At 32.1% G+C, this 20,016-nt stretch overlaps 5 protein-coding genes and 1 long non-coding RNA gene across 7 annotated transcripts; 2 read left to right on the top strand and 4 right to left on the bottom strand.

The window, feature by feature from the left end:
• Positions 1–209: 209 nt before the first annotated feature.
• Positions 210–7,106, bottom strand: LOC105830368 (lariat debranching enzyme). Its single transcript, XM_036286949.1, has 8 exons — positions 6,695–7,106; positions 6,311–6,602; positions 6,094–6,194; positions 5,138–5,967; positions 4,749–4,834; positions 1,706–1,916; positions 1,326–1,538; positions 210–978 (listed from the first exon to the last, which is right to left on the bottom strand). Exons 1-8 carry the CDS (start codon positions 6,889–6,891, stop codon positions 791–793), a joined length of 2,118 nt encoding a protein of 705 aa, XP_036142842.1. The 5' UTR covers positions 6,892–7,106; the 3' UTR covers positions 210–790.
• A 2,636-nt stretch (positions 7,107–9,742) lies between these two features.
• On the bottom strand, positions 9,743–11,883 carry LOC105829283 (barrier-to-autointegration factor). Its single transcript, XM_012668004.3, has 3 exons — positions 11,699–11,883; positions 10,813–10,944; positions 9,743–10,321 (listed from the first exon to the last, which is right to left on the bottom strand). The coding sequence occupies exons 2-3, from the start codon at positions 10,936–10,938 to the stop codon at positions 10,175–10,177; spliced, it is 273 nt and encodes a 90-aa protein (XP_012523458.1). The 5' UTR covers positions 10,939–10,944; positions 11,699–11,883; the 3' UTR covers positions 9,743–10,174.
• Positions 11,884–12,603, top strand: LOC118645571. Its single transcript, XR_004963283.1, has 2 exons — positions 11,884–11,975; positions 12,123–12,603. It is a non-coding gene; the product is annotated as an uncharacterized LOC118645571 (long non-coding RNA).
• LOC105829281 (NADH dehydrogenase (ubiquinone) complex I, assembly factor 6) lies at positions 12,273–14,702 on the bottom strand. Of its 2 annotated transcripts, XM_028192543.2 has the most exons (5): positions 14,216–14,702; positions 13,627–13,849; positions 13,279–13,545; positions 13,150–13,221; positions 12,273–12,976 (listed from the first exon to the last, which is right to left on the bottom strand). In XM_028192543.2, the coding sequence occupies exons 1-5, from the start codon at positions 14,326–14,328 to the stop codon at positions 12,797–12,799; spliced, it is 855 nt and encodes a 284-aa protein (XP_028048344.1). In that variant the 5' UTR covers positions 14,329–14,702; the 3' UTR covers positions 12,273–12,796. The 2 variants fall into 2 exon arrangements, with proteins under 2 accessions (XP_028048344.1, XP_012523456.1); XM_012668002.3 differs by having other exon boundaries at positions 12,276–12,976; positions 13,150–13,545; positions 14,216–14,696.
• A 114-nt stretch (positions 14,703–14,816) lies between these two features.
• Positions 14,817–15,828, top strand: LOC105829282 (probable NADH dehydrogenase [ubiquinone] 1 alpha subcomplex subunit 12). The gene is made up of 3 exons (XM_012668003.3): positions 14,817–14,994; positions 15,231–15,313; positions 15,471–15,828. The coding sequence occupies exons 1-3, from the start codon at positions 14,897–14,899 to the stop codon at positions 15,710–15,712; spliced, it is 423 nt and encodes a 140-aa protein (XP_012523457.1). The 5' UTR covers positions 14,817–14,896; the 3' UTR covers positions 15,713–15,828.
• A 136-nt stretch (positions 15,829–15,964) lies between these two features.
• On the bottom strand, positions 15,965–19,097 carry LOC105829280 (FAST kinase domain-containing protein 4). The gene is made up of 10 exons (XM_012668001.2): positions 18,943–19,097; positions 18,676–18,823; positions 18,143–18,526; positions 17,826–17,975; positions 17,514–17,759; positions 17,207–17,348; positions 17,044–17,127; positions 16,811–16,972; positions 16,464–16,539; positions 15,965–16,254 (listed from the first exon to the last, which is right to left on the bottom strand). The coding sequence occupies exons 2-10, from the start codon at positions 18,811–18,813 to the stop codon at positions 16,017–16,019; spliced, it is 1,620 nt and encodes a 539-aa protein (XP_012523455.1). The 5' UTR covers positions 18,814–18,823; positions 18,943–19,097; the 3' UTR covers positions 15,965–16,016.
• Between the last annotated feature and the right edge of the window lie 919 nt (positions 19,098–20,016).

Genomic DNA, 20,016 nt, shown 5'->3' with positions numbered 1-20,016 from the left:
ATACATATATATATATATACATACACACACATATATATATATATACATATACACACATATATCCAGTTTTGTAAATAAATATTTGAAGTTAATAACAAAAATAAAACTGTACATATGTTAAAATTTAATTATGTGATTAAGAAATATATATACATATATACATATATATTTCAAATATGTATTGTTTTTTATTCCAGTTTTTCCTTTAATATTAATTAAAATCTAACATCTTTTGCTCTTATAATTTTATCAACATATTTAGTATACATCATTATAAAAAAATTTTATCTAGAATGTCGAATTTCAATATATTGCTCGTATTCTTTTTAATCAACAGCGAATTTGATTAAATGCAGTTTAATCAAATTCGCTATAAGAACTCGTTATATGTATTTTTTGGTCAATTTTTAACTGCCCCTAACACTACCAAAAAACGCATCGCGTGTCGAGCCCTATAAGTAAAGATCAGTATCTATGTCGTAATATAATAATTAATAGATTTTTTATCTATGTATAATTATTATTTATAGAAAATTTATTAAATACTAATGTCTATATAATTGATTCTTATTGTATGATATCTTAATCTATTTAATATGTATCTTAATCTATTTAATATACGTAGAATTTAGTACAACCTCTATTTAAAGATTTATAAAATTATTGTAAAATAAAAATGACTTTAGATATCATTATATAAAGGAATATAAAGGATAATAAATAATATCAACGGTCCCAGGGTGAACGTCAGTAGAAGGAAATTAACAAATAATTCTGTTACGGAACAATGCTAAAAATGTGGTAGACAAACTTTGCCTGCAAAGAGTTCAGAAATTACTGTGATCCATAAAGCCAGGACAAATAAGATGTAGGCAATCCCAACTTGATGCGAGTTGGGCAACTGATACGGTTGTCCGCCAATCTCGTCAATATGGAATCCCATTGGAAATATGACTGCTGCGTGACAAAATAGCACCACTGCAATTTAATTACATCAATTAATGTACAACGTAATGTATTGTAATGGCATATATTTTTTGCGCATCATTTGTAAAGATTTCCAAATGTAACTATATTATAAAAAAAACATTTATAGTATAGTTGTTTTATTACTTTATATTCTATAAATACTACAATATTATTTCATGTACATATAAGATATATTTTATTATGCTACAATCCATATGCACCAATGTGGAATAATTTTAATCTTGGTTAAATTTACTTTCTATTTCTAATTCTTAGAACTAAAACCGAGATTAAAGTTAATCTAAGTTAATCTAACATAAAGTTAATCTATCTATTATATATTCTTTTGTACGTACTGGCGCCGAATCCTACCCAGCGTGCAAAAGGAATGACAGTACGGTCCCAGTGTGAAATTACCAATAATATTATAGTCGCCGTAATCAGAATGCAACCAATAAATATGCAAACTAATGCCATCATCCATTCTGATTCTAGCTCCGATTTAAAACAGACCTGTGGTCTGTTGTACAAGGTCATACATGACCACATGAGACCCAATCTTGTGTCGCCTATATTAAAGGGGAAAAGAAAGAGACACAGAATTAAAACCGTGAATTTCTCGCAACTATAAACTCATTCAAATTGACCTAATCTTCATCTCTGGCTGGCATAAAAATGACGTACGAGGCGAGTGAAAGAGAAGTAAAAAAAAGGAGATTAGAATCTCGATAATTACCGCCAACGTCAGTAATTATCCAGTCCGGCATGGCGATGCTGATTATGGCGGAGATATCCGCGAGGAGGAACAATATTCCCGAGATGATAGTTAACTTGTCCATTTTTTCGCGCTCAGGATAATCGGTCGAGATTGAGATGATGGAGAATTGGCACGTCGTTCGGAGCACAGCTACCTGCCACCATATTTTACTCGTCGTAACAATTCGCTGTCAATTTGTCCGTGCGACGTAAGTATCCTTCAACGATTCCGGAATCGTCATCCTCAGATGCACATGTGCCATTCTTTATTGACAGTTGTTGAGTCAAACACGCATAAGTCAGGAGTAAACAAGTCTACACACAGACCACAGCAGACCACAGTCCGAGATATAGCGTGCTTATTTAATCAGAGAGGAACCCGAGACTCCTGAGAGCGATCACGCGTCATTTTAGATGTTTTCATCCATCAGCGCCTCTATGTGCACAAAATGTGCACATTGAACTATGTAGTCAAATATCTATGAATCCCGTAGGTAATGTGCATGACTTTTTGGGTCTCTTCTATGCTATGTCCACGTTTATTTAATTCTTTTTCATGCTATACCCGTAAATTTTACAATTTTATGCATTCATATTTTAAATCTGTTTTATGCAAATCGTGCATAATCGTGTTCTATAAATGTGCAATACCACATATACATGATATAAATTTAATTAATTGATTTGATAAAAATTCACTCACCGATTGCTGTCGCTGCTCCTGCTGCTGATGCTGCTGCTGCTACTGCTACATTCCTTTTCCGGAATACCGAGTCGCTCCATGGATGTCGCTTTCTGCTGACATCATCCTGCTATTTCGAATCGAACCGCACATTAATAACGATCGCCCGATACTTTATTCGGCACTCCCGATGTTACGGATAATATATCACACACGAGTAAAATGTAAACCGCACGCGAGAATTTCACTTGACGCGACCGTTACATTTGAAAAAATACGTAAAAAGTACGACTCGTCTGATTAGCGGCGAAAATCAACATGGCACGAAAGTGGCGTGACGTCACGTAACTTCGTGGAAACACAGGCCGAGGAGAGCGGTTGAATGAAAATTACGCGCCGAGATACAACAAACGGAGACAAATTTATTCCGAGAATTTCGTATGCTCGCACGACGACTAGTAGCGCTTCTTAATTGGCACTCGCGATATTCTACCGAACGATATTCTATCCACGCTTTGCTCGAATGCACACGCGAACACTTCACTCGAAATCGAAGGCAAACGATGCCGCGCTTTACACATGAATGTGATCTCTGTTAGGTACGGATCTCGCATGGCTCGCGGCTCGTTAGCGCGACGGCACTCTAAACACAACACCGTACCTGCGCACAATGAATTCTGAACGCGAGACACGCACGAAGTCGACGGAGCGTCCGGCCGGCGCTGGAGTGGCGTATGTGACTGGAGCGCGGAGCAACGGAGCAACATGGCGGCAGCGGCGCAGGCGCGGCGAGTCAACCGCCTAGCAACGCCGAATGGCGCCGACTAGCGCCGAGTACCGCCGAGTCTGCCTGCCTGCAGTCACGTACGCTACTCCAGCGCCGGTCGGACGCTCTGTCGACTCCGTGCGTGTCCTCGCGTGTTCAAAATTGAATTGTCCAGTGTTCGCGTGCGGGTTTAAGCAAAGTGCTTACTCGAAGGGGATATGTTCGATAGAATATCGCGAGTGTCAATTAAGTGAAGTGCTACTAGTCGTCGCGCGAGCATACGAAATAGAAAATTCTTGAAACGAATTTGTCTCCGTTCGTTGTATCTCGGCGCGTAATTTTTTCATTTAAACGGTTTTCTCACTGCTTTCCTCGGCCTGCGTTTCCACGAAGTTACGTGACGTCACGCCACTTTCGTGCCATGTTGATTTTCGCTGCCAATCAGACGAGCCGTACTTTTCACGTATTTTTTCAAATGTAACGGTCGCGCCAGGTCGCGCCAAGTGAAATTCTCGCGCGCAGTTTACGTTTTACTCGTGTGTGATATATTATCCGTAATATCGGGATTGCCGAATAAAGTATCGTTATTAGTGTGCGGTTTGAGAATAGCAGGATGATGTCAACAGAAAGTGGCATCCATGGAGCGACTCGGTAAATATACTATTTTTTCAAGCGATACATTTCTTTACCTGCTTTTGTATTTGAGTTTAGGAATAATATTTATCACATTTTCAGAATCAAAACCGGAAAAGGAATGTAGCAGTAGCATCAGCAGCAGGGGCAGCGACAGCAATCGGTGAGTGAATTTTTATCAAATCAATTATTTGAATTTATATCATGTATATGTGGTATTGCACATTTATAGAATACGATTATCGAACCAATCAAAAAATCAATTTCTCGTCTTATTTATAGATCAACCGTGGTTTTGAATTTAATTCTGTATCATTACGAAATGAATAAAAAATGTTTTCATGTCAATTTATTATCCGGTTTATTACGTTTTACATGATATAAAATTTTACTGAATATATCCTAGAATTAACAAATAGAGAACGGAACAAAACTGAATAAAAACGGAGATTATCTCACAAGGTGTGAAGAGCTTAAAATTACAAAAAGACAATATCGAAAAATCAATCATTATTATTCTATTACAAATTATAAACGCATTTTGAAGCATTGATAATAAATTTATTAATAATAAAAACAAATTTAACGTAGCTTTCATAAAAAAGGATAATAAATGTTTTGTATTTAATATGATGGAAATTGCGACAAGGATGATAAATAAATAGATTTTAATAGCTTTAATATATATAATCAATTATAAAAAGTTCTTTACTTATTTACAAATTAGATATTTATAATACAGAAAGGTTCCACATGGAAACAAATGAATATAGACGTAGATATCTAATAAGGCCTGTTTCTACCAACGTACATTAACTTTAATCTCGGTTTAATTTGTTATCTCATTCCAAAAATTAGAAAAAGGTAAAGAGTAAGTTAATCCAAGATTAAAGTTAATCTACGTTAGTAGAAATAAGCCTAAGAGAGACACTATCACAGTTAAAATGTACTAGAATATATAGAGTAATTCCGACGCTTGAATTTTTTGCAATTCGGCTCGGTTTGGATACAACCATTTTGTTCGTTACCTGTAACATACAATCACATGGTAATATTTAATTATTCTTCTCAAAAACTTCTCAGTAAGATTGTTTTTAATTAACCCTAGAACTCTATCATACGTAAATTTGACAAATTAAATTTGCAACCTGCAAATTAAATTTGATAGTGTGCTTATTTTTGTTTTTTCTCTTGATAATTATTTATATTATATGTATTTATAAAATTTACAAATATTTTCTATAAATATCATTAAATTATATTATAAATATCACTCAATGTGGCGATAGCATTTTAAGGTTAATAAAAATACTCGCTATTTTGTTACTTACTGTCATCTATTGAAGTAGAATCTGTAAATGTGGTCGAACTATTAACAGTCCCATCTAAGGTGCTTTTACTCGTGTCCCCGTGATCCGAATCATTGCCATCGCTTTTAGGGGACAGATTCGTCGGCGAGCTATCGATATGCTGTGTCGAACTGCTCTCGAAAGTAGAGCTGAACACATTTTCCTCATCGAAAGAGATCTCCATGGATTCTGATGTGTACTCGCCAGATGTCTCCATCGAAATATCGCTCGATTTACTGTTATCCTTTGAAATGTTTGCAATAAACTGTAGCAGGGTGGAAGGATCATCAATACCTAACGTTTGACAGAATTGGGTAGTCTGATTGTTTATCAATAGTCGCGGCCGCTCGATATGACTATTCATATCGTCTGGATCATACGGTTTGATGGTTCGGGTAAAGTTAAGAGGAATACGCAAATTCGACCCAAATTTCTCATACACGGTCTGTTTCTCCTTCGCTGTGGGTGTGTACAACCATCTGCCGCTGCCGTATTGACCGGGCATGTAATGAATGCTGCTCTTGACACTCAACAAATGGTTTGTCAAATAGAGTATCGTTAACCATTCTAGATCATAGCTCAATTGCACTGGACCATCTTCCGGTGCACGCACCTCCAGCACTTGAAGAAATTTCCGTTTTGGTAAGCATTTATCTAACGCTAAAAACTTCGTAACTCGTGGTCCTCCCTTCTCAGGGATCAGCGCGGCAAACTTGCAATGCAAGTGCGCAGAGAACCAGTAGGACGGATAAAAACGTTCTAGAAGTTCCATACATGGAGGACTGCCAAGCATATTGCTGTTTATATCATCCCTAAAACATTAAATTGCAAAATATGATTTAATATGTAATATAATTAAAATCTTAACGTATCATTGAATCATGTCTATCATATTCAATATAATTAAATTTCACATTAACGTCCAGTTTTCAACTTACTTAAAAAATGGTTTTCGTCTCAGCAATGTATCTTCATCTCCATACTTCGTTACCCCTGCCGGCCAGTCGTGTGATAAAAAAATATCAATTTTACCGGAAAGCTAAAATTAAGAAGAACTATATTTGCCATCTGACATTATTTTTTGAAATAAAATTATTTGAAGAGATATGGAAATACGTCAATTCCATCAATCTATATATAATAATCAATACCTACCTGCTTTAATCTAAACACTTCTAGATTCCTGATATGATAGACACTTCGTATAGTACTGTCAGTATAGGGAGGCTTCTCATAACGTCCCTGCATCCAATGTTGACTCTTATATATGCCTGAAAGCCCAGCAATTCTAATTCCAGCCACCTGCACCACACCTGCATATCCAAGATAATAGATGTTAGGTGCAACCCATCCTCCGTATGGCAGTTCCTGCAAATAATTTGACGCCTCGTGATTGCCTCCAATGAAAATGGTTAACACTGGAGCTTCCTTTTCACCGGAATAATATCTGCAACATGATATCAATGTAGATAAATGCTGTAAACGGTATAAGAACACATTCAACACTCTTAACTTTTTGGCTCAGACAACAGTACTCACTTGTAAAATGTACGCATATCTTTGTACTTGTCCGACACCGCCATGCATTTTAGATCACTTAAATTTCTAGTAGCTTGAAAATCGCCACAGCATATAAGCAGATCTATCTTCCTCCCATCGATTTTTTCGATTTCCTGTATAGTTTCGTAAATAATGTCCAATTCACCATGAGCACAGCCTTCTACGGCGATTCTCATGTTCGAAAATTTAATCGTAAAATTTTATACGATCAAGATTTAAGATATTGCAAACAATGTCACATACGTCCTCCTTGAATGTAACTGGATAGCTAAAATCACCTATAACTCTTATAAACAATTTCGTTATACATGTATCGATACATAATATTTAACCTCTCTTAGCAAGAGCAAAAAAGCCCACGATTCAATACACCATAGATTGGAAACAACCAGGGTATGCGCACTCCTATTACTTTAGTGGGGACGGAAGTTCTATTGGTTTTAGTGAACGGGGACAGCGATAGTCGGCAGCACTATCGACCGTTGCTAGACAACCGTTGTCAACCGTTGATGCTGGCTACGTGTTAACGGTCCATAACAGTCAACGGTTGTGATCAGTTGTGATAACTTGTGCTAACCAGTGTGTAACAACAGTGTGTAACGAGCTGAACGTTATAAAAGGCTCTCAAAGGCTCTACAGTTTTGAAAAGCAATTCTCTTACGAAAAAGGTAATTGAAGTAATATTTATAATAATTTTTTGTAGTTATTTATATATAATCATTTTTTAACCCTTAACTGCCGGCGTGTTTTTTAGTAGGATCAGAGAGATAACTCTGGGGCTCGATTCTTGAATTCATTTGCAAGAGAAACGTCTTCACAAATTCTGTTCTTACAGAAAAGTTGGAAATTTATTGGCTATTGTATGGCTTTTAACCAATAAACTTGTCACTTTTCTGTTAGTGCGGGTATTTGCACATACATTTTCTTGCGAATGAATTCAAGAATCGAGCCCCTCGTAGCATAAATGCTTGCGTACGTAGAGTTGTAAATAATAAATCCTAGAAAAATACATGCGCGTAATATGCAACAAATTATTTCCAAAAAACATTTTGTGCGACATCTCAGATGTACACCAGCAGTTAAGGATTAATTTAATATTGCTAAATGTTACATGATGCTGTGGTTGCATTTTGGCTGTATTCCAAATTACATTGCAAGAACTGAAAATCTATAGTTCACATTATGTATACTATACATTTTCAGTACAAACAGTGAATTTTAGAATACAGCCATTATATGCTTTGCATCAAATTTTTTAACCACACCGGATATTATATAAATAGGTATCCGACAGTCCGCAGTCTGTAAAGTGGGACGGAAAAATTTGTTGCAATTGTATAAAATATTAATATAAGAAGTATACAAATTTATTGTGTATAGAAAGAAAATTTAATTTTAATTATTTTGTTTATATTTTTAATTAATTTGCTTATACTAGTAATTTTATTATAATGTAGAGAAAATCTTTGTGACAAAAAGAATAAAGAAAATTTATTTAAATGTATATATAATTATAATAAATATAGAAATAAAAATAAAAATATTTATATTATAAATTTTTAATAATCTTAATTTTATATAAAAATCTTAATTTTAAAGTTAGTTTCATGCGAGAACAATTTATTACACTTTGTAGTCAAAATATCATATATTGTATTATTGCATTACAAAATTTTCTTACTGTACTTTATTTATAGATTATATAGCACAATCTATTTTGACTACAAAATGATATTGATTGTTTTTGTATGAACCACAATTAAAAATGCATGTAAATATATATACGTGCATATATATACATGCGATTTGAACGTAGCGCGACTAGTCACGTGATCGCATTTAGTTCGATGGTTTCCGGGGACAGCGATAGAGGCGCTGAAAATCGTCGCCTGTTTTTACAAGAGGGAGTGCGCATACCCTGGGAAACAACACTAACCATAACCACTAATCAGCGATCGCAAATTGCGACCTCGGTAGTATACGGTCGCATGAGGAAGGGATACAGACTAAGGGCAAAGACCAATCATATTAAAGAATAAGTGAGTGTTCAGTATATGATTGGTTCTTGCCCTTAGTTTCATCCCCTCCCCATGCAACTGTATGCTACCGGAGCTGCAATTTGCGATCGTTGACACCACTACTGACGCGATCGAGAAGCACACAAGGGGTGCGTTCGGGGAGACGCTATTAGCGTTTATCCTTGTTTTACTTTTAATGAGTAATGAAGATGGACTGATGCTGGTAGCGCTAATAGCGTCTCCCCGAACGCACCCAAGCAGAGCGGCTAAATAACAATTGAGAGTGATTGGTTCTTACCTTTGAATCCAACAAATCTTCAATTGCTGTTGGAAATTTTTTACTTTACATATTTGATGAAGAAGGACGCAGAAGATTGTTCCGAAACATTCTCGAATACTATTGTGAATTGGCCTATTTTTTTGCTGCACGTACTGTTGCCAGTGCAGCAGTACAGCGAAAAAAAACAAACAATTACTTCGGAAGGGGATGTTGGAGTGCCCCTTAAATTCGATAGGGGTTGATAATATAGAACTTTTATTAAGTTTAACCTTTTCCTTCTTGCAAGTCTCTATTCCAAGGAAAAACGGTCAAAAATTATATAGAGTAGATAAAAGCGTCAAAGAAAGCAAAAATATGCATAAAAAATAATTTGAAAGAATAAAATGGTCCAAAATTATTGGATTACTTTCTTTTTTACATAAAATGTATGGCGAATGTTTTGTCTAAATAATCATATTAATATTTCTCTATTAAAATGTTATTACAGAATAAATCTTGCTTTTATTTTCGTGTTTACATAATTATACAATATTATATTTTTACGCTTGCAACGTTTTTATATCTATTACTTATTTTGAACTTTTGTATTGTTTAAAATATATAACAATTCTTTTTCTGTATGTGTATTTTGATGTAAAAAAAATATTAAATTTCTTGAATTTATCATTATCGCATTTCAATGAAATTTCTGATTATTAATTAGAACTTATTCTAAATAAATGCAATACAAAATGAATAAATTGTTTTAATAAATTCCAAAATACAACACGTAATAATTATTAATACTTTGCAAAAATGAACTTTACGTTTACTGTTCAAAATTATAAGCAAGATAAATTGAAACTGTACAAATGTTAAAATATATTTCTATTTTGCGTATGTTATATGTTATAAAACTTTATAGTTAATTCTTTGCTCTTTTAACTCATAAAAGCTTGCGTGATTTTGACGTAAAATTTTGTTTTTATTCGTAAGTAATTATAAACTGAAACGTGTAATTTAAACATAAAATAATAATTGTCAAGCGTTAGAAATTAAAAACTCCACATTTTGTAAAATATTTTGTTACGCAATAAATTCACAGCTTGTGGATCTGTTTGACCCTCATGCAAACAATTACGAGTTAAAAGAACATTTAAGTAGAATCTAGTCGAGACTACTTTACAAAAATTCTTCACACCAATCAGTGAGACATTGATAACAATCTGTTGACTGTTTCGCGTTTGCTGAACACACATCTTTCATCCATTCTTGAAATAATTCCTTACTCTTCTTTAACACTAAATACTGCCCCAGGACTACGTATGCCTATGTAATAAAAATCACAATCATTAATTCATATTCAATAAAGTGTACAATAAATTGGGCAATTATTGCCATTTTTTCCTTCAATTAAAATTGATATAAGTAAATCATTATTTACTTATATAAATTGTAATTTTACATTATTTTAATTTTACAATTTTATGTCTCTAAATAAAGACTTATAAATATTAAATTAACATCTTTGATTATTATATAATGTAGTATTTTATAATTAATTTAAAAATATTAAAAGCAACTTTGATCAAATTTTTATTAGATCAGTAATATTTCAAGCAACAAAAATTGTTTAGCAAATGTTTCTAAACATGATTTATAATTATTTAACAAAACAATACAAGTGCTACTCAATAAGATAATTTATAGTTATGGTTAATTATGTTTATTTGGTTATTTATATTTATAATTATTACAAAATGTTTGAAAAAAATTTTAAATATATACAAGTGTAGCATATATAATATATAAATATTTACTTTATCAAAACCTGCAGCATCTAATCTCTTTCCTAGAACTTCTCCAACACCAGCAAGCTCAGTCACAGGCTTATCTCCCATTGGCTCAGCTACAAAGTTTCTGTGTTTTTGCGATGTGGTAGACATTTTGATCTATAAAAGTGAAAATTTTTATTTTTTTTAATAATCTGTAATAAAGCAAAGTACCTAGTCTATGTTAAGTGTGAGAAATTTGGAAATATTTTTAATAATTTATAGAAAATCTCTCAATTAATTCGTTTCATTAAATCATCATATTCATTAAAATGCATTAAAATTAATTAAATTTTATTAAAATTTATCATTTTTTTGTTGAATAAAAAAATTTAATATTGATAAATCCTAATAAATTTCAATGGAATAGGTCAATCGAGAGATTTTTAATAAAATCATTAAAAATATTTCCATCAAATATTTTAAGAATTTATCACTAGTACAGTACTTTTCAACTGAATTTCTTGTACAATTCATCTTTTCTCTTTTTCTCTTTATATTGGAAAGAGAAGAGATAAACTATTGGCTTCTTTTAGTTATACTGGTGCACTGGTGCAACAAGTTAAAGTGAGACAAATATATTTTTTCTTATTCTAATTTGTTGCACCAGTGCAGCGAAAAAGAACAGGCCATGTGCAAACATTCAACTGAAAAGACCAATCAATTGCACTTTGATTTTGGCCTCATAATCTAACCTTGATGTGATAAAATGTTTATCGTTTAACAATAATTTACAATACTTTGCACAAAATTTGTCAAAAGCAAGCAAAATAGTGGAGAGGGATACGAATAAAAGATATAAATTATAGATATAATTACAGAATAAAATTAAACAGAAAATGAAAACAATGTACGACGCAGCAAAATTACATACACAAGGATGATTGCAATAATCCTCAAAACTATTATCAGAACGAAAGACGTCTGCACGCGTACGCACTGTAGACAAAACACGTATGTACACGTTAATTCGTTAAAGAAAACTTTTGTTTTGCATTAATAAAAGTGACTATTTGTGGTTAGTTTTAAGGATTCTTTTTCGGTTATATCAGGGGCGGACCACGCCAACGTACGTAACTCAGCGTAACTTTACGCACCCTTGCGCACTCTATCCTGCTCTATCCCAGCTTAAAACAGTTTGAAAAGAAAAGGTAATGATTTTCAGCGCCTCTACAGCTGCCTCTTTCAGAAGTGGCGAATTAAATGTAATCACGTGACAAAACGCGCTAACTTCAAATTAATATTATTTTAATAGAATTTAATAGAATTTTAATAGAAATGGAATTTCTTTTCTACAGTGTTCCAATATAAGTTGGGATTTTCATATATGCATGATAAATTCAGTAAAGTATGAAGATTCAGTATCAGATAAGGTATTAATTTCCAACAAAGGTATTAGTAGTACTCTTATCAAATACAGAGACGAAGTAATAAATGAATAAAACATGTTAAACGTACATTATTTTGAATATATTTCAACTTTTAATCAATACATAAAGGCGACTTCGACCAAACTCCTATTTTAACTTAGTCAACGATTAATTTAATCGATAAAATTATTTGAAACAAAATTTCACTGTATAATAACGAAAACTGTAATTTATCTATTATCAAAATGTAAAGTACAAGTTAATTAAAGTTTGAACAAAATTACTCTAAGAGCGAGCTTGCCTATAATTCTTAATACAGATAACATAATAAATTTATTTTTTAATTGAAAAGAAAGATGAAATTAGGAACAACAAATTGTATAGTTAGAAATTAATTGCAATAATTCTGTCGGTTGAATCACTCACTAATTAATGTCTACCAATGTAAATTAACTTTAATCTCGGTTTAATTTTTTATCTTTTTCTAATTTTAAGAACTAGAAAAACAAAAAGTTAAAGTTGAAAATTAAAGTTAATCTATGTTGGTTGAAATAGAATAAGATGTAGATTAATAAGTTAACCGGAGTCTGATCGAAGTCACCCTAAGACCACATTTTTCTCCACAGTAACTGTAAAGGAAGAAAACCGTTTCTTCTCTGTAACCTTGGATGAAAAACATCGAAGTCTACTTTCCTTAGCTCCTCTAAATAATTTTCAATGCAAATCCCTGGTAGAAATAGAACGTTAAGATCTTTTTCTGCTGTCTTTTTAAGTGACGTCGCCTAAAACAAAGAAGATAAAGTTGTGAAAGTCGAGAAAGTTTTATCTTCATCTAGGTGCAAAAATGTGCAGACTGCGAGAACTTGAGGATACATAGTGACTTGTTAATTAAATTCCCCTCCCTCGCAAGACGAGTATTGTTTGCTATCGAGTTATCTATTGCAACTGTAGGTACCACTTTCAGATGCCGCTTGGCACAGGATGCAACTTCGAGTACAGCATCTTTGAATCCGGCACTCGACCGTCCCTGAAAGATGGACTCAGAGGACACGCCGTTCTTTAGCAAAACATCTTGCGGCAATACCATGGCTCGTTTGCGGGCGTTATATGGCACAGAACGTATCAAGGTAACCAGACCGTGCGACTTGCCGAAGTGGCTGGCAGCATGATCGGCTTTGACGTTTGTTGTCCCCTGCGCCTCCAGTAGCAAATAATAGATCGACGATGTAGTGTAATCGCAATACCTTTCGAGCGATTCCAGGTCCACGAATATCGAGCCGCTCAGTTTATTCAGGCGTGCCTCAATCAGGCGCTTGAAATAACGTTTAGATAGCTTGTACCGCTGGAGAATCTATGAAAGAAATGTGAAAGATCTCTCATTTCCAACAGCAGTTGTGCAAATGTATCATAATAATGTATTCGATTCATCTACCCTGTGTAACTCCATTGCCACGGGACTCTTTGGTGGATTATTGTTGTAAGTCTCGTTCAAAGCGTCCGTCCAAAACTGCAATCGCATCGCGCCTATCCTACTGTCACTCACCTGATCCTCCACCTGTGCCACTTCAACATTAAACGCACGTATAGCGAATGCTGCTGATTTAATACTGTGTGGTAGTAGTAGCGTACAGAGATAATTTTCATAATCACTTTTCCTAGAAATATGACATGTATTAGCATGGCTTTAAAGGGAACTTGTGGCTGGTTTTGCTGATACTGTTCCACAAACTTTAAGTACAATTACAAAAAACTTTAATTGTGCTTAATTCATTAAAGTTTTTCAAGATTCATCAAAATCCATAGAATTTATTTTTTGTTAAATAATAATAAAATAAATATAATAAATTATAAAAAATTTTAATGCATTTTAATTAATTTCAATGAAATGGGTCAATTAAGAGATTTTCAAAAAACTATTTCCATTTGGGACATTGAGCCAACAATACAATAATAATACGATTATATAATTTTTGTTTTTATATGTGTACAACTCTGATTTAACACAAAGCAAAGACAAATACCTAACTAATTGTAAGCAATACTCAGTCGGAGTTTGTTTTTGTCTTGCAGCATTCGTATTCATGCGTCGTAGCTGCGACCGAATGTTTCGTTCGATAATTGAAAATTTATTCATTTTTTTCACAGTCTAAAAATTCTAAAATTTAAACTATAAGTCTAAAACACTTGTGAATCTAACAATAAACAATTACACATTATCTCGATTGGAATAGTTATCTAATAATAGAATTGTTTATATTGACAATTTTAATAAATTTTCTATATCTGACATATTTTGTAACATTTTGTTGTAAAGACAATTTCGAATAAAAACATTCGCAGCACAAGTAACCTATAAACCAACGTGTACAGAGCACATTTTAAGCCATAGATTATCCATTGTAATAGATATTATATTAAAGAAACATGAGTATTATCATTAATTAATATTTCGGGAAGGAAAATATAAAGATCTGTATATCTGGAATTTTATTCGATTTTTATTATATTTTTCGTAAATTTAATAAAATGAAATATTCTGTTTCAATGAATTTTCTTGCAAGTTTCTAGATCTTGACGTCATTGGTGTCCGAACGATTTAAATAAAGTTGGCAATCCTTGATTTTGCCAACTTTACTCCATCAGCTGTGTTCAGACGTTCGGAGCAATCGGAGATCGGAGTTCGGAATTTTGTGCAAATAAACATGGCAGCAAAGTTAATAGGGTTGGATAAAGTCGCGACGTTATACCGTGCGATACGCGACCACGGTGGTATTATCGGTTCTTTCAAAACATACTTTAGGTTATTATGCATATTATGTTAACAATACAGCGAACGTTTTAAAATATTACCACTTTTAACTATCGCCAATGTTGTGTAACTCTTTACTCTACATTTACTCCTGAGTTTGCAACTTGTTAAAAAAATTTATCGGTGTATCATAATTTTTCTGCAGAAAATATTTTGTAACCAAAATACAATATGCCAATTTAATTTTCTTGCAATTATAATATAACTAATACAAACTGATTCGACAGGGTGGACGAACTAAAGAGTGGTACCTTGGTTGGGCAAGACAAGTATGGTAATCGGTATTATGAGAATAACGCGCACTTTGTAGGCAAGTTATTAATATGATAAAATACAAATGTGAAATAATCGGAATATAAATGTCTGTACATATGACATTTAGTCACTTCTACTAATCTTGAATTCCTAGAAATGTTTAATAGTAAAAAATATGAATGCTTAATTGATCATGTTTATATTGTTTAAAGGTCGTAACAGATGGGTGATATATGCAGATAAAGTTGGATTGAATTATGACGGTTCACAAGTTCCACCCGAATGGTTTGGTTGGTTACACTATAAAACAGATTTGCCACCACACAAAGACCCATCTCGACCCAAATACAAATGGATGTTGGATCACCAACAAAATATGAGTGGTACTGATCAGGCTTATATGCCTTACAGCACTACAAGACCCAAGATTGAACCTTGGCGGCCACCACAGTGACAAGCTTTGTTATAAGAGCAGTGAGAAAAAGAATAAATAGTTAATTCATAATAGTGAAATAAAATATTCAATGTAAATAAAGATTATATACCAAGATAAAAAATTATAGGTATTTAGAGATGGTTTTTATCCTTTTTTTCATTACTTTGTAGCATGATAATGCAGTAATAAAATAATTTGATTTAGTAACTAAGCAATAACATTGAATTAATTTACAATTTTGGAACATAAGGAACAATGAAAATATTTTTAATCTTCTTAAATATATTTATTTAGATTTTATTGGACTAAACCAATACTGCACTTATGTTGATTGTGTTTGTTTTGCTGATTTTATTTCCTGCATGCTATTCATGCATTGCTCCAAATAACAAACCCGAGTTTTTATATTGTCTTGTAAACTGAAATTCTTATAAGAAATTGTTATGACGTCGTATCCTCTAGCTTTCAATAATTGTATGTACACATATGCCGATCCTATAAGATCATCATCATTCTCTCCTATGCAATAGTCGTGGTAATTATGCACCATTATTGCTATCCTGAAAAAGTTTTACATAATTATCAAGTTTATTTACATTGAAATTAACATAATTTCTCATTATTTCGAAATGGATAAAATTATACTTTATTTTTTATCAAATTACAGAATAATAAATATATATTGCCACCACATTTTATTAATATACATTCTTGGAAAAACAAAGTTAATGTTTAGCTCTTTATTAGATGATATTAATATGTGACATACCTTCGTACATTCGTCTGTTTATTCCAATCTTCCACTTTCACAAACCTATGTTGATCATCTAAGCGATATTCTGCATCTGAAAATAATCAAGTACTCTTATTTAACAAGATTAATATGATATATTTATTCATTTAAAACTTAATTTAAAAATTAAAAAAAAATTAATAGCAGTATAACAATACCAGTGCAATTATGATAGATTTCTTTAGATGCCAATGCAGTAACAATTCTTATTTACAAGTAAATAAAACGCAATATTTGACATAATATTTTATATTGCATTCATAATTTCAAAATCGAATTTCCTGAATTTATACTAGCGTTAGTTTTTTTATTAAAAAACTTACCTAGGCAAAAGCCCATGTTTGTATCAACGTTCGTTTTAAAATAAGATGAAGATGGTAATATTTCCTTTAGTGCTTTCGACAATGCCTCTATAAACATTTGCTTTTCATTTGACCTAACTATAGGTACATTATAAAAGTTTGAATCTTTCTCTAAAAGAGGCCCTGCAATTTAAAACAATAATAATGTCTAGAAATTAAAAGCACACTATTACACATTATTTCTCAATGTATACCTTCATAATCCTTTAATATAAACTGTGCGACAGCATTTATATTTAATATTTTTAATTTCCTTGCTATATTTAGTTTGCTAGAGGCTGTATACATCATAATAAGAAATTAATATTATTAATTAAAAAAATAAATTATGAATACATTACAATAATAGATACATACTGATTAATTTTTTTAAAAATGTAGGGTCTAGGATGTATTTTACGTGTTGTGGTTTTGCTGCATCTAAAACTGCTAAGGACCAAACAATATCCAACCATTCGACCAAACTCGTTTGAAATGGGCTTACATACTCTGCAAATTTCTACTCAAAAAAAAGGAAAGAAATATTAATATTAATAAATATTAATATAATTAAGATTTGTAAATAATACATATTATAATAGTATGCATTTGTATTAAAGAAAATAATTTTCTTATCAAAAAAACTTTTAATGTTTAAAATAAAGATGAAAATATCAATATACACCTTGACAAATGCGTTAGCTTTTTCTGATTTATACTGTAGAGCCGCAAACGTTTGTAATATTGATGAATAATCCAGTAATTTGTATTTCATGGATTGCTTAAAGAACGTGTCGCAAAATGCATCAAGTACATTCTCATTCTTGTAACGCAGAAATCCTAGTGACGTTAATATAGCTGTGTTTACAGTGGTACTGTCGCTTTCCGGTATACACTCCAGTAAGTCATTTGCGATTTTTTCCAATAAAACCTATTGCACACACTATTTATAAACTTGATAGACTTTCTTTCATATAATATTACTAAAAGGCGGTACCTTGTCTGGAAAATTGAGCAAGGACATGCTATATAACAAAGTTGAACATTGCTTCAAATTTAATGTTGAGTTGTACTTGGCAATGTTGTATGACAACATCTTTAATAGCGAAGCAGGTCTCTTTTCTTGTTCTCTCAATGACGCAATCACCTTTATCACATAAAAATATGTGTACACACACAATACATAAATATTAGATGCATATTGTAATTATTGCAGATATGGATAACTGCAAATATTGCATTGATACTTGAAAATAAACATATATGTAAAAAATGTATTTATATTTATTAAAAATATATAAATATTATACTCACTGCAATCATTGCAGGTGTTGATAACTGGGAGTATTTTGACAAATCAAACTTATGAGTTTTTCTCTCGTCGTCTACTATTTTCCTGAGGTGAATAAATCTTTCGTCAGCCTCAATGTCTATTACTTGCGATTTCCTGCTGTTTATCTGATTAGTTATGCTTGATATCAGCTTCAAAGCATTATGTTTAGATAAACTTGGTAACAGTGCTAGGTCCAGCAAATCGTTTACAGACTCAGCAGCTTTTAATTGTTCGGAAAATATTCTGTCATTCCTACTTGACTTTGTATCGTTTGTTTCTTCTGTCATCTGCATATCCGTCTCTTTAGATTTCTGTTCACTTTTCTCCTGCAAGCCTGCTTGCACCTCTGAGAACTTGGCATTGTCCTATAAAATAAACCACTGACAGTTTCTGTTGCCAAAAAATTGGAAATCAAATATTAAAATACACGTATATACGTATGGAACAAAAAAATTATTATCATTGAATTCATCGAAGAAAAAAAGAGATTAAGTCGCTGTCAATTGCACTTTACGTTCGCAGATATGGCGAGTTGCTCGCCAGTGATCGTCGTGCTGGAGTTGCAGGCTACGAGCGCGGTCAAGCGCCAGGTGGGCGACCGGGGCGCAAGTCTGGAGGTAGCAGTATACAGCATCGCGCTGAACTGCAGCATTATTATTAAACTGCAAAATCGTTTTATGTTATTTAATTGTCGCGATTGGGATCACACGTGACGAACGATTCACGCTCATCAATCCGCGACACTCGTGCGATGACGGCTACCGTTGTCTATGCAACTTACGTTACGAGCGAAGAAAAAATAGCGTTACGACGAAAATATATAATTGCTATGAATTATCCTTGATACATCAGGTGTACATATTTTAGGTTAGATCCATCCGCTCGGTCATAGACGCAGAGATGTTCAGATGTGGTTACGAAGTAGCTTGAGATATACAAAAAACAGATGTGCCATGACTTTTATCACTAATTTATTTCAAAATATTTAAAAGAATATTATTTTAATCAATATTTTATGAACAACAAAGATTCATAATAATAAAATTTTATACAGTTTTATAAAATTATTCCAAAACGTATTAATCTTTTAGGAGAAAGAAATGGAAATAAAATAAGAAGATAATTTTTATTATTAAGTGAAATATATATATATTTTTATTTAATTCTTTATTACATTTTTATTATTATACATATAATATTTTTTATTATATATTTATCATATATTTTATTATATAATTTATTGCATTAACATTTTTTTTGTTATCTCTGCGAGGAAGCTTGAACTTGTTTCTATTCTGCATAAAATGTTGAATTGAATTAAAAGAATTAAAAAATATTGACACTTTGCAAAAAGCAGAATTCAACTGAATTTAGAAGATATTTAATTTATTTCAAATATTAACTCATCTCGCATTCAAAAGAATTCACTTGACTCAAATAATATTTTAATAAATTTAACAAATAAATATTATTTATATACTATTCAAAATAATTTTAATATTATTAATTAAATTAAATAAAAATGTATTATTATTGTTATTTAACAATTAAGAAAATAAGAATGGGAAAAATGTTTCACATAAAAAAATATCTATAATAATCGATGATTTTTTTGTAGTTAAAAACTTTTTACATTTTTCATCTTTCTCTTACTAATATTTAAATTATATATTTTTTATTTCATTTCTAGTGCAAAAAGTACAACGGAGTGTAAAACAATAAATCTATTTAAGAATTTCATAATCGGTCTCGTTGAATTTGGAAAATTACTAACTAAAGTTTTGCAGAGTTGATAATTCTTAAATTGAATCGGTCAATTAAACAAATCGGATATAACGAGACCGGCTCTCGACAT

Source organism: Monomorium pharaonis, chromosome 5, assembly GCF_013373865.1.
Source record: "Monomorium pharaonis isolate MP-MQ-018 chromosome 5, ASM1337386v2, whole genome shotgun sequence".
NCBI lineage: Eukaryota > Metazoa > Arthropoda > Insecta > Hymenoptera > Formicidae > Monomorium > Monomorium pharaonis.
Note: the sequence above shows the minus strand (reverse complement) of the source record. Positions and strands in the feature narration are given on the sequence as shown.

Excerpts from the sequence above, each read along its gene's own strand:
- LOC105830368 (XM_036286949.1), bottom strand. The coding sequence starts at position 6,891 with ATGAGAATCGCCGTAGAAGGCTGTGCTCATGGTGAATTGGACATTATT. Across the intron at positions 5,968-6,093 it reads AGACGAAAACCATTTTTTAA|GGATGATATAAACAGCAATA; the intron begins GTAAGTTGAAAA and ends TTAATGTTTTAG. Across the intron at positions 4,835-5,137 it reads TTCTACTTCAATAGATGACA|GTAACGAACAAAATGGTTGT; the intron begins GTAAGTAACAAA and ends TGTATGTTACAG.
- LOC105829283 (XM_012668004.3), bottom strand. The coding sequence starts at position 10,938 with ATGTCTACCACATCGCAAAAACACAGAAACTTTGTAGCTGAGCCAATG. Across the intron at positions 10,322-10,812 it reads ATGCTGCAGGTTTTGATAAA|GCATACGTAGTCCTGGGGCA; the intron begins GTAAATATTTAT and ends TTTATTACATAG.
- LOC105829281 (XM_012668002.3), bottom strand. The coding sequence starts at position 14,328 with ATGAATAAATTTTCAATTATCGAACGAAACATTCGGTCGCAGCTACGA. Across the intron at positions 13,850-14,215 it reads TATTGCTTACAATTAGTTAG|GAAAAGTGATTATGAAAATT; the intron begins GTATTTGTCTTT and ends TCATATTTCTAG. Across the intron at positions 12,977-13,149 it reads CCAAGCGGCATCTGAAAGTG|GCGACGTCACTTAAAAAGAC; the intron begins GTACCTACAGTT and ends TCTTTGTTTTAG.
- LOC105829282 (XM_012668003.3), top strand. The coding sequence starts at position 14,897 with ATGGCAGCAAAGTTAATAGGGTTGGATAAAGTCGCGACGTTATACCGT. Across the intron at positions 14,995-15,230 it reads TCTTTCAAAACATACTTTAG|GGTGGACGAACTAAAGAGTG; the intron begins GTTATTATGCAT and ends CTGATTCGACAG. Across the intron at positions 15,314-15,470 it reads GAATAACGCGCACTTTGTAG|GTCGTAACAGATGGGTGATA; the intron begins GCAAGTTATTAA and ends TATTGTTTAAAG.
- LOC105829280 (XM_012668001.2), bottom strand. The coding sequence starts at position 18,813 with ATGCTGCAGTTCAGCGCGATGCTGTATACTGCTACCTCCAGACTTGCG. Across the intron at positions 18,527-18,675 it reads AACTCGCCATATCTGCGAAC|GACAATGCCAAGTTCTCAGA; the intron begins GTAAAGTGCAAT and ends TTTATTTTATAG. Across the intron at positions 17,976-18,142 it reads CAACACCTGCAATGATTGCA|GTGATTGCGTCATTGAGAGA; the intron begins GTGAGTATAATA and ends TATGTGATAAAG.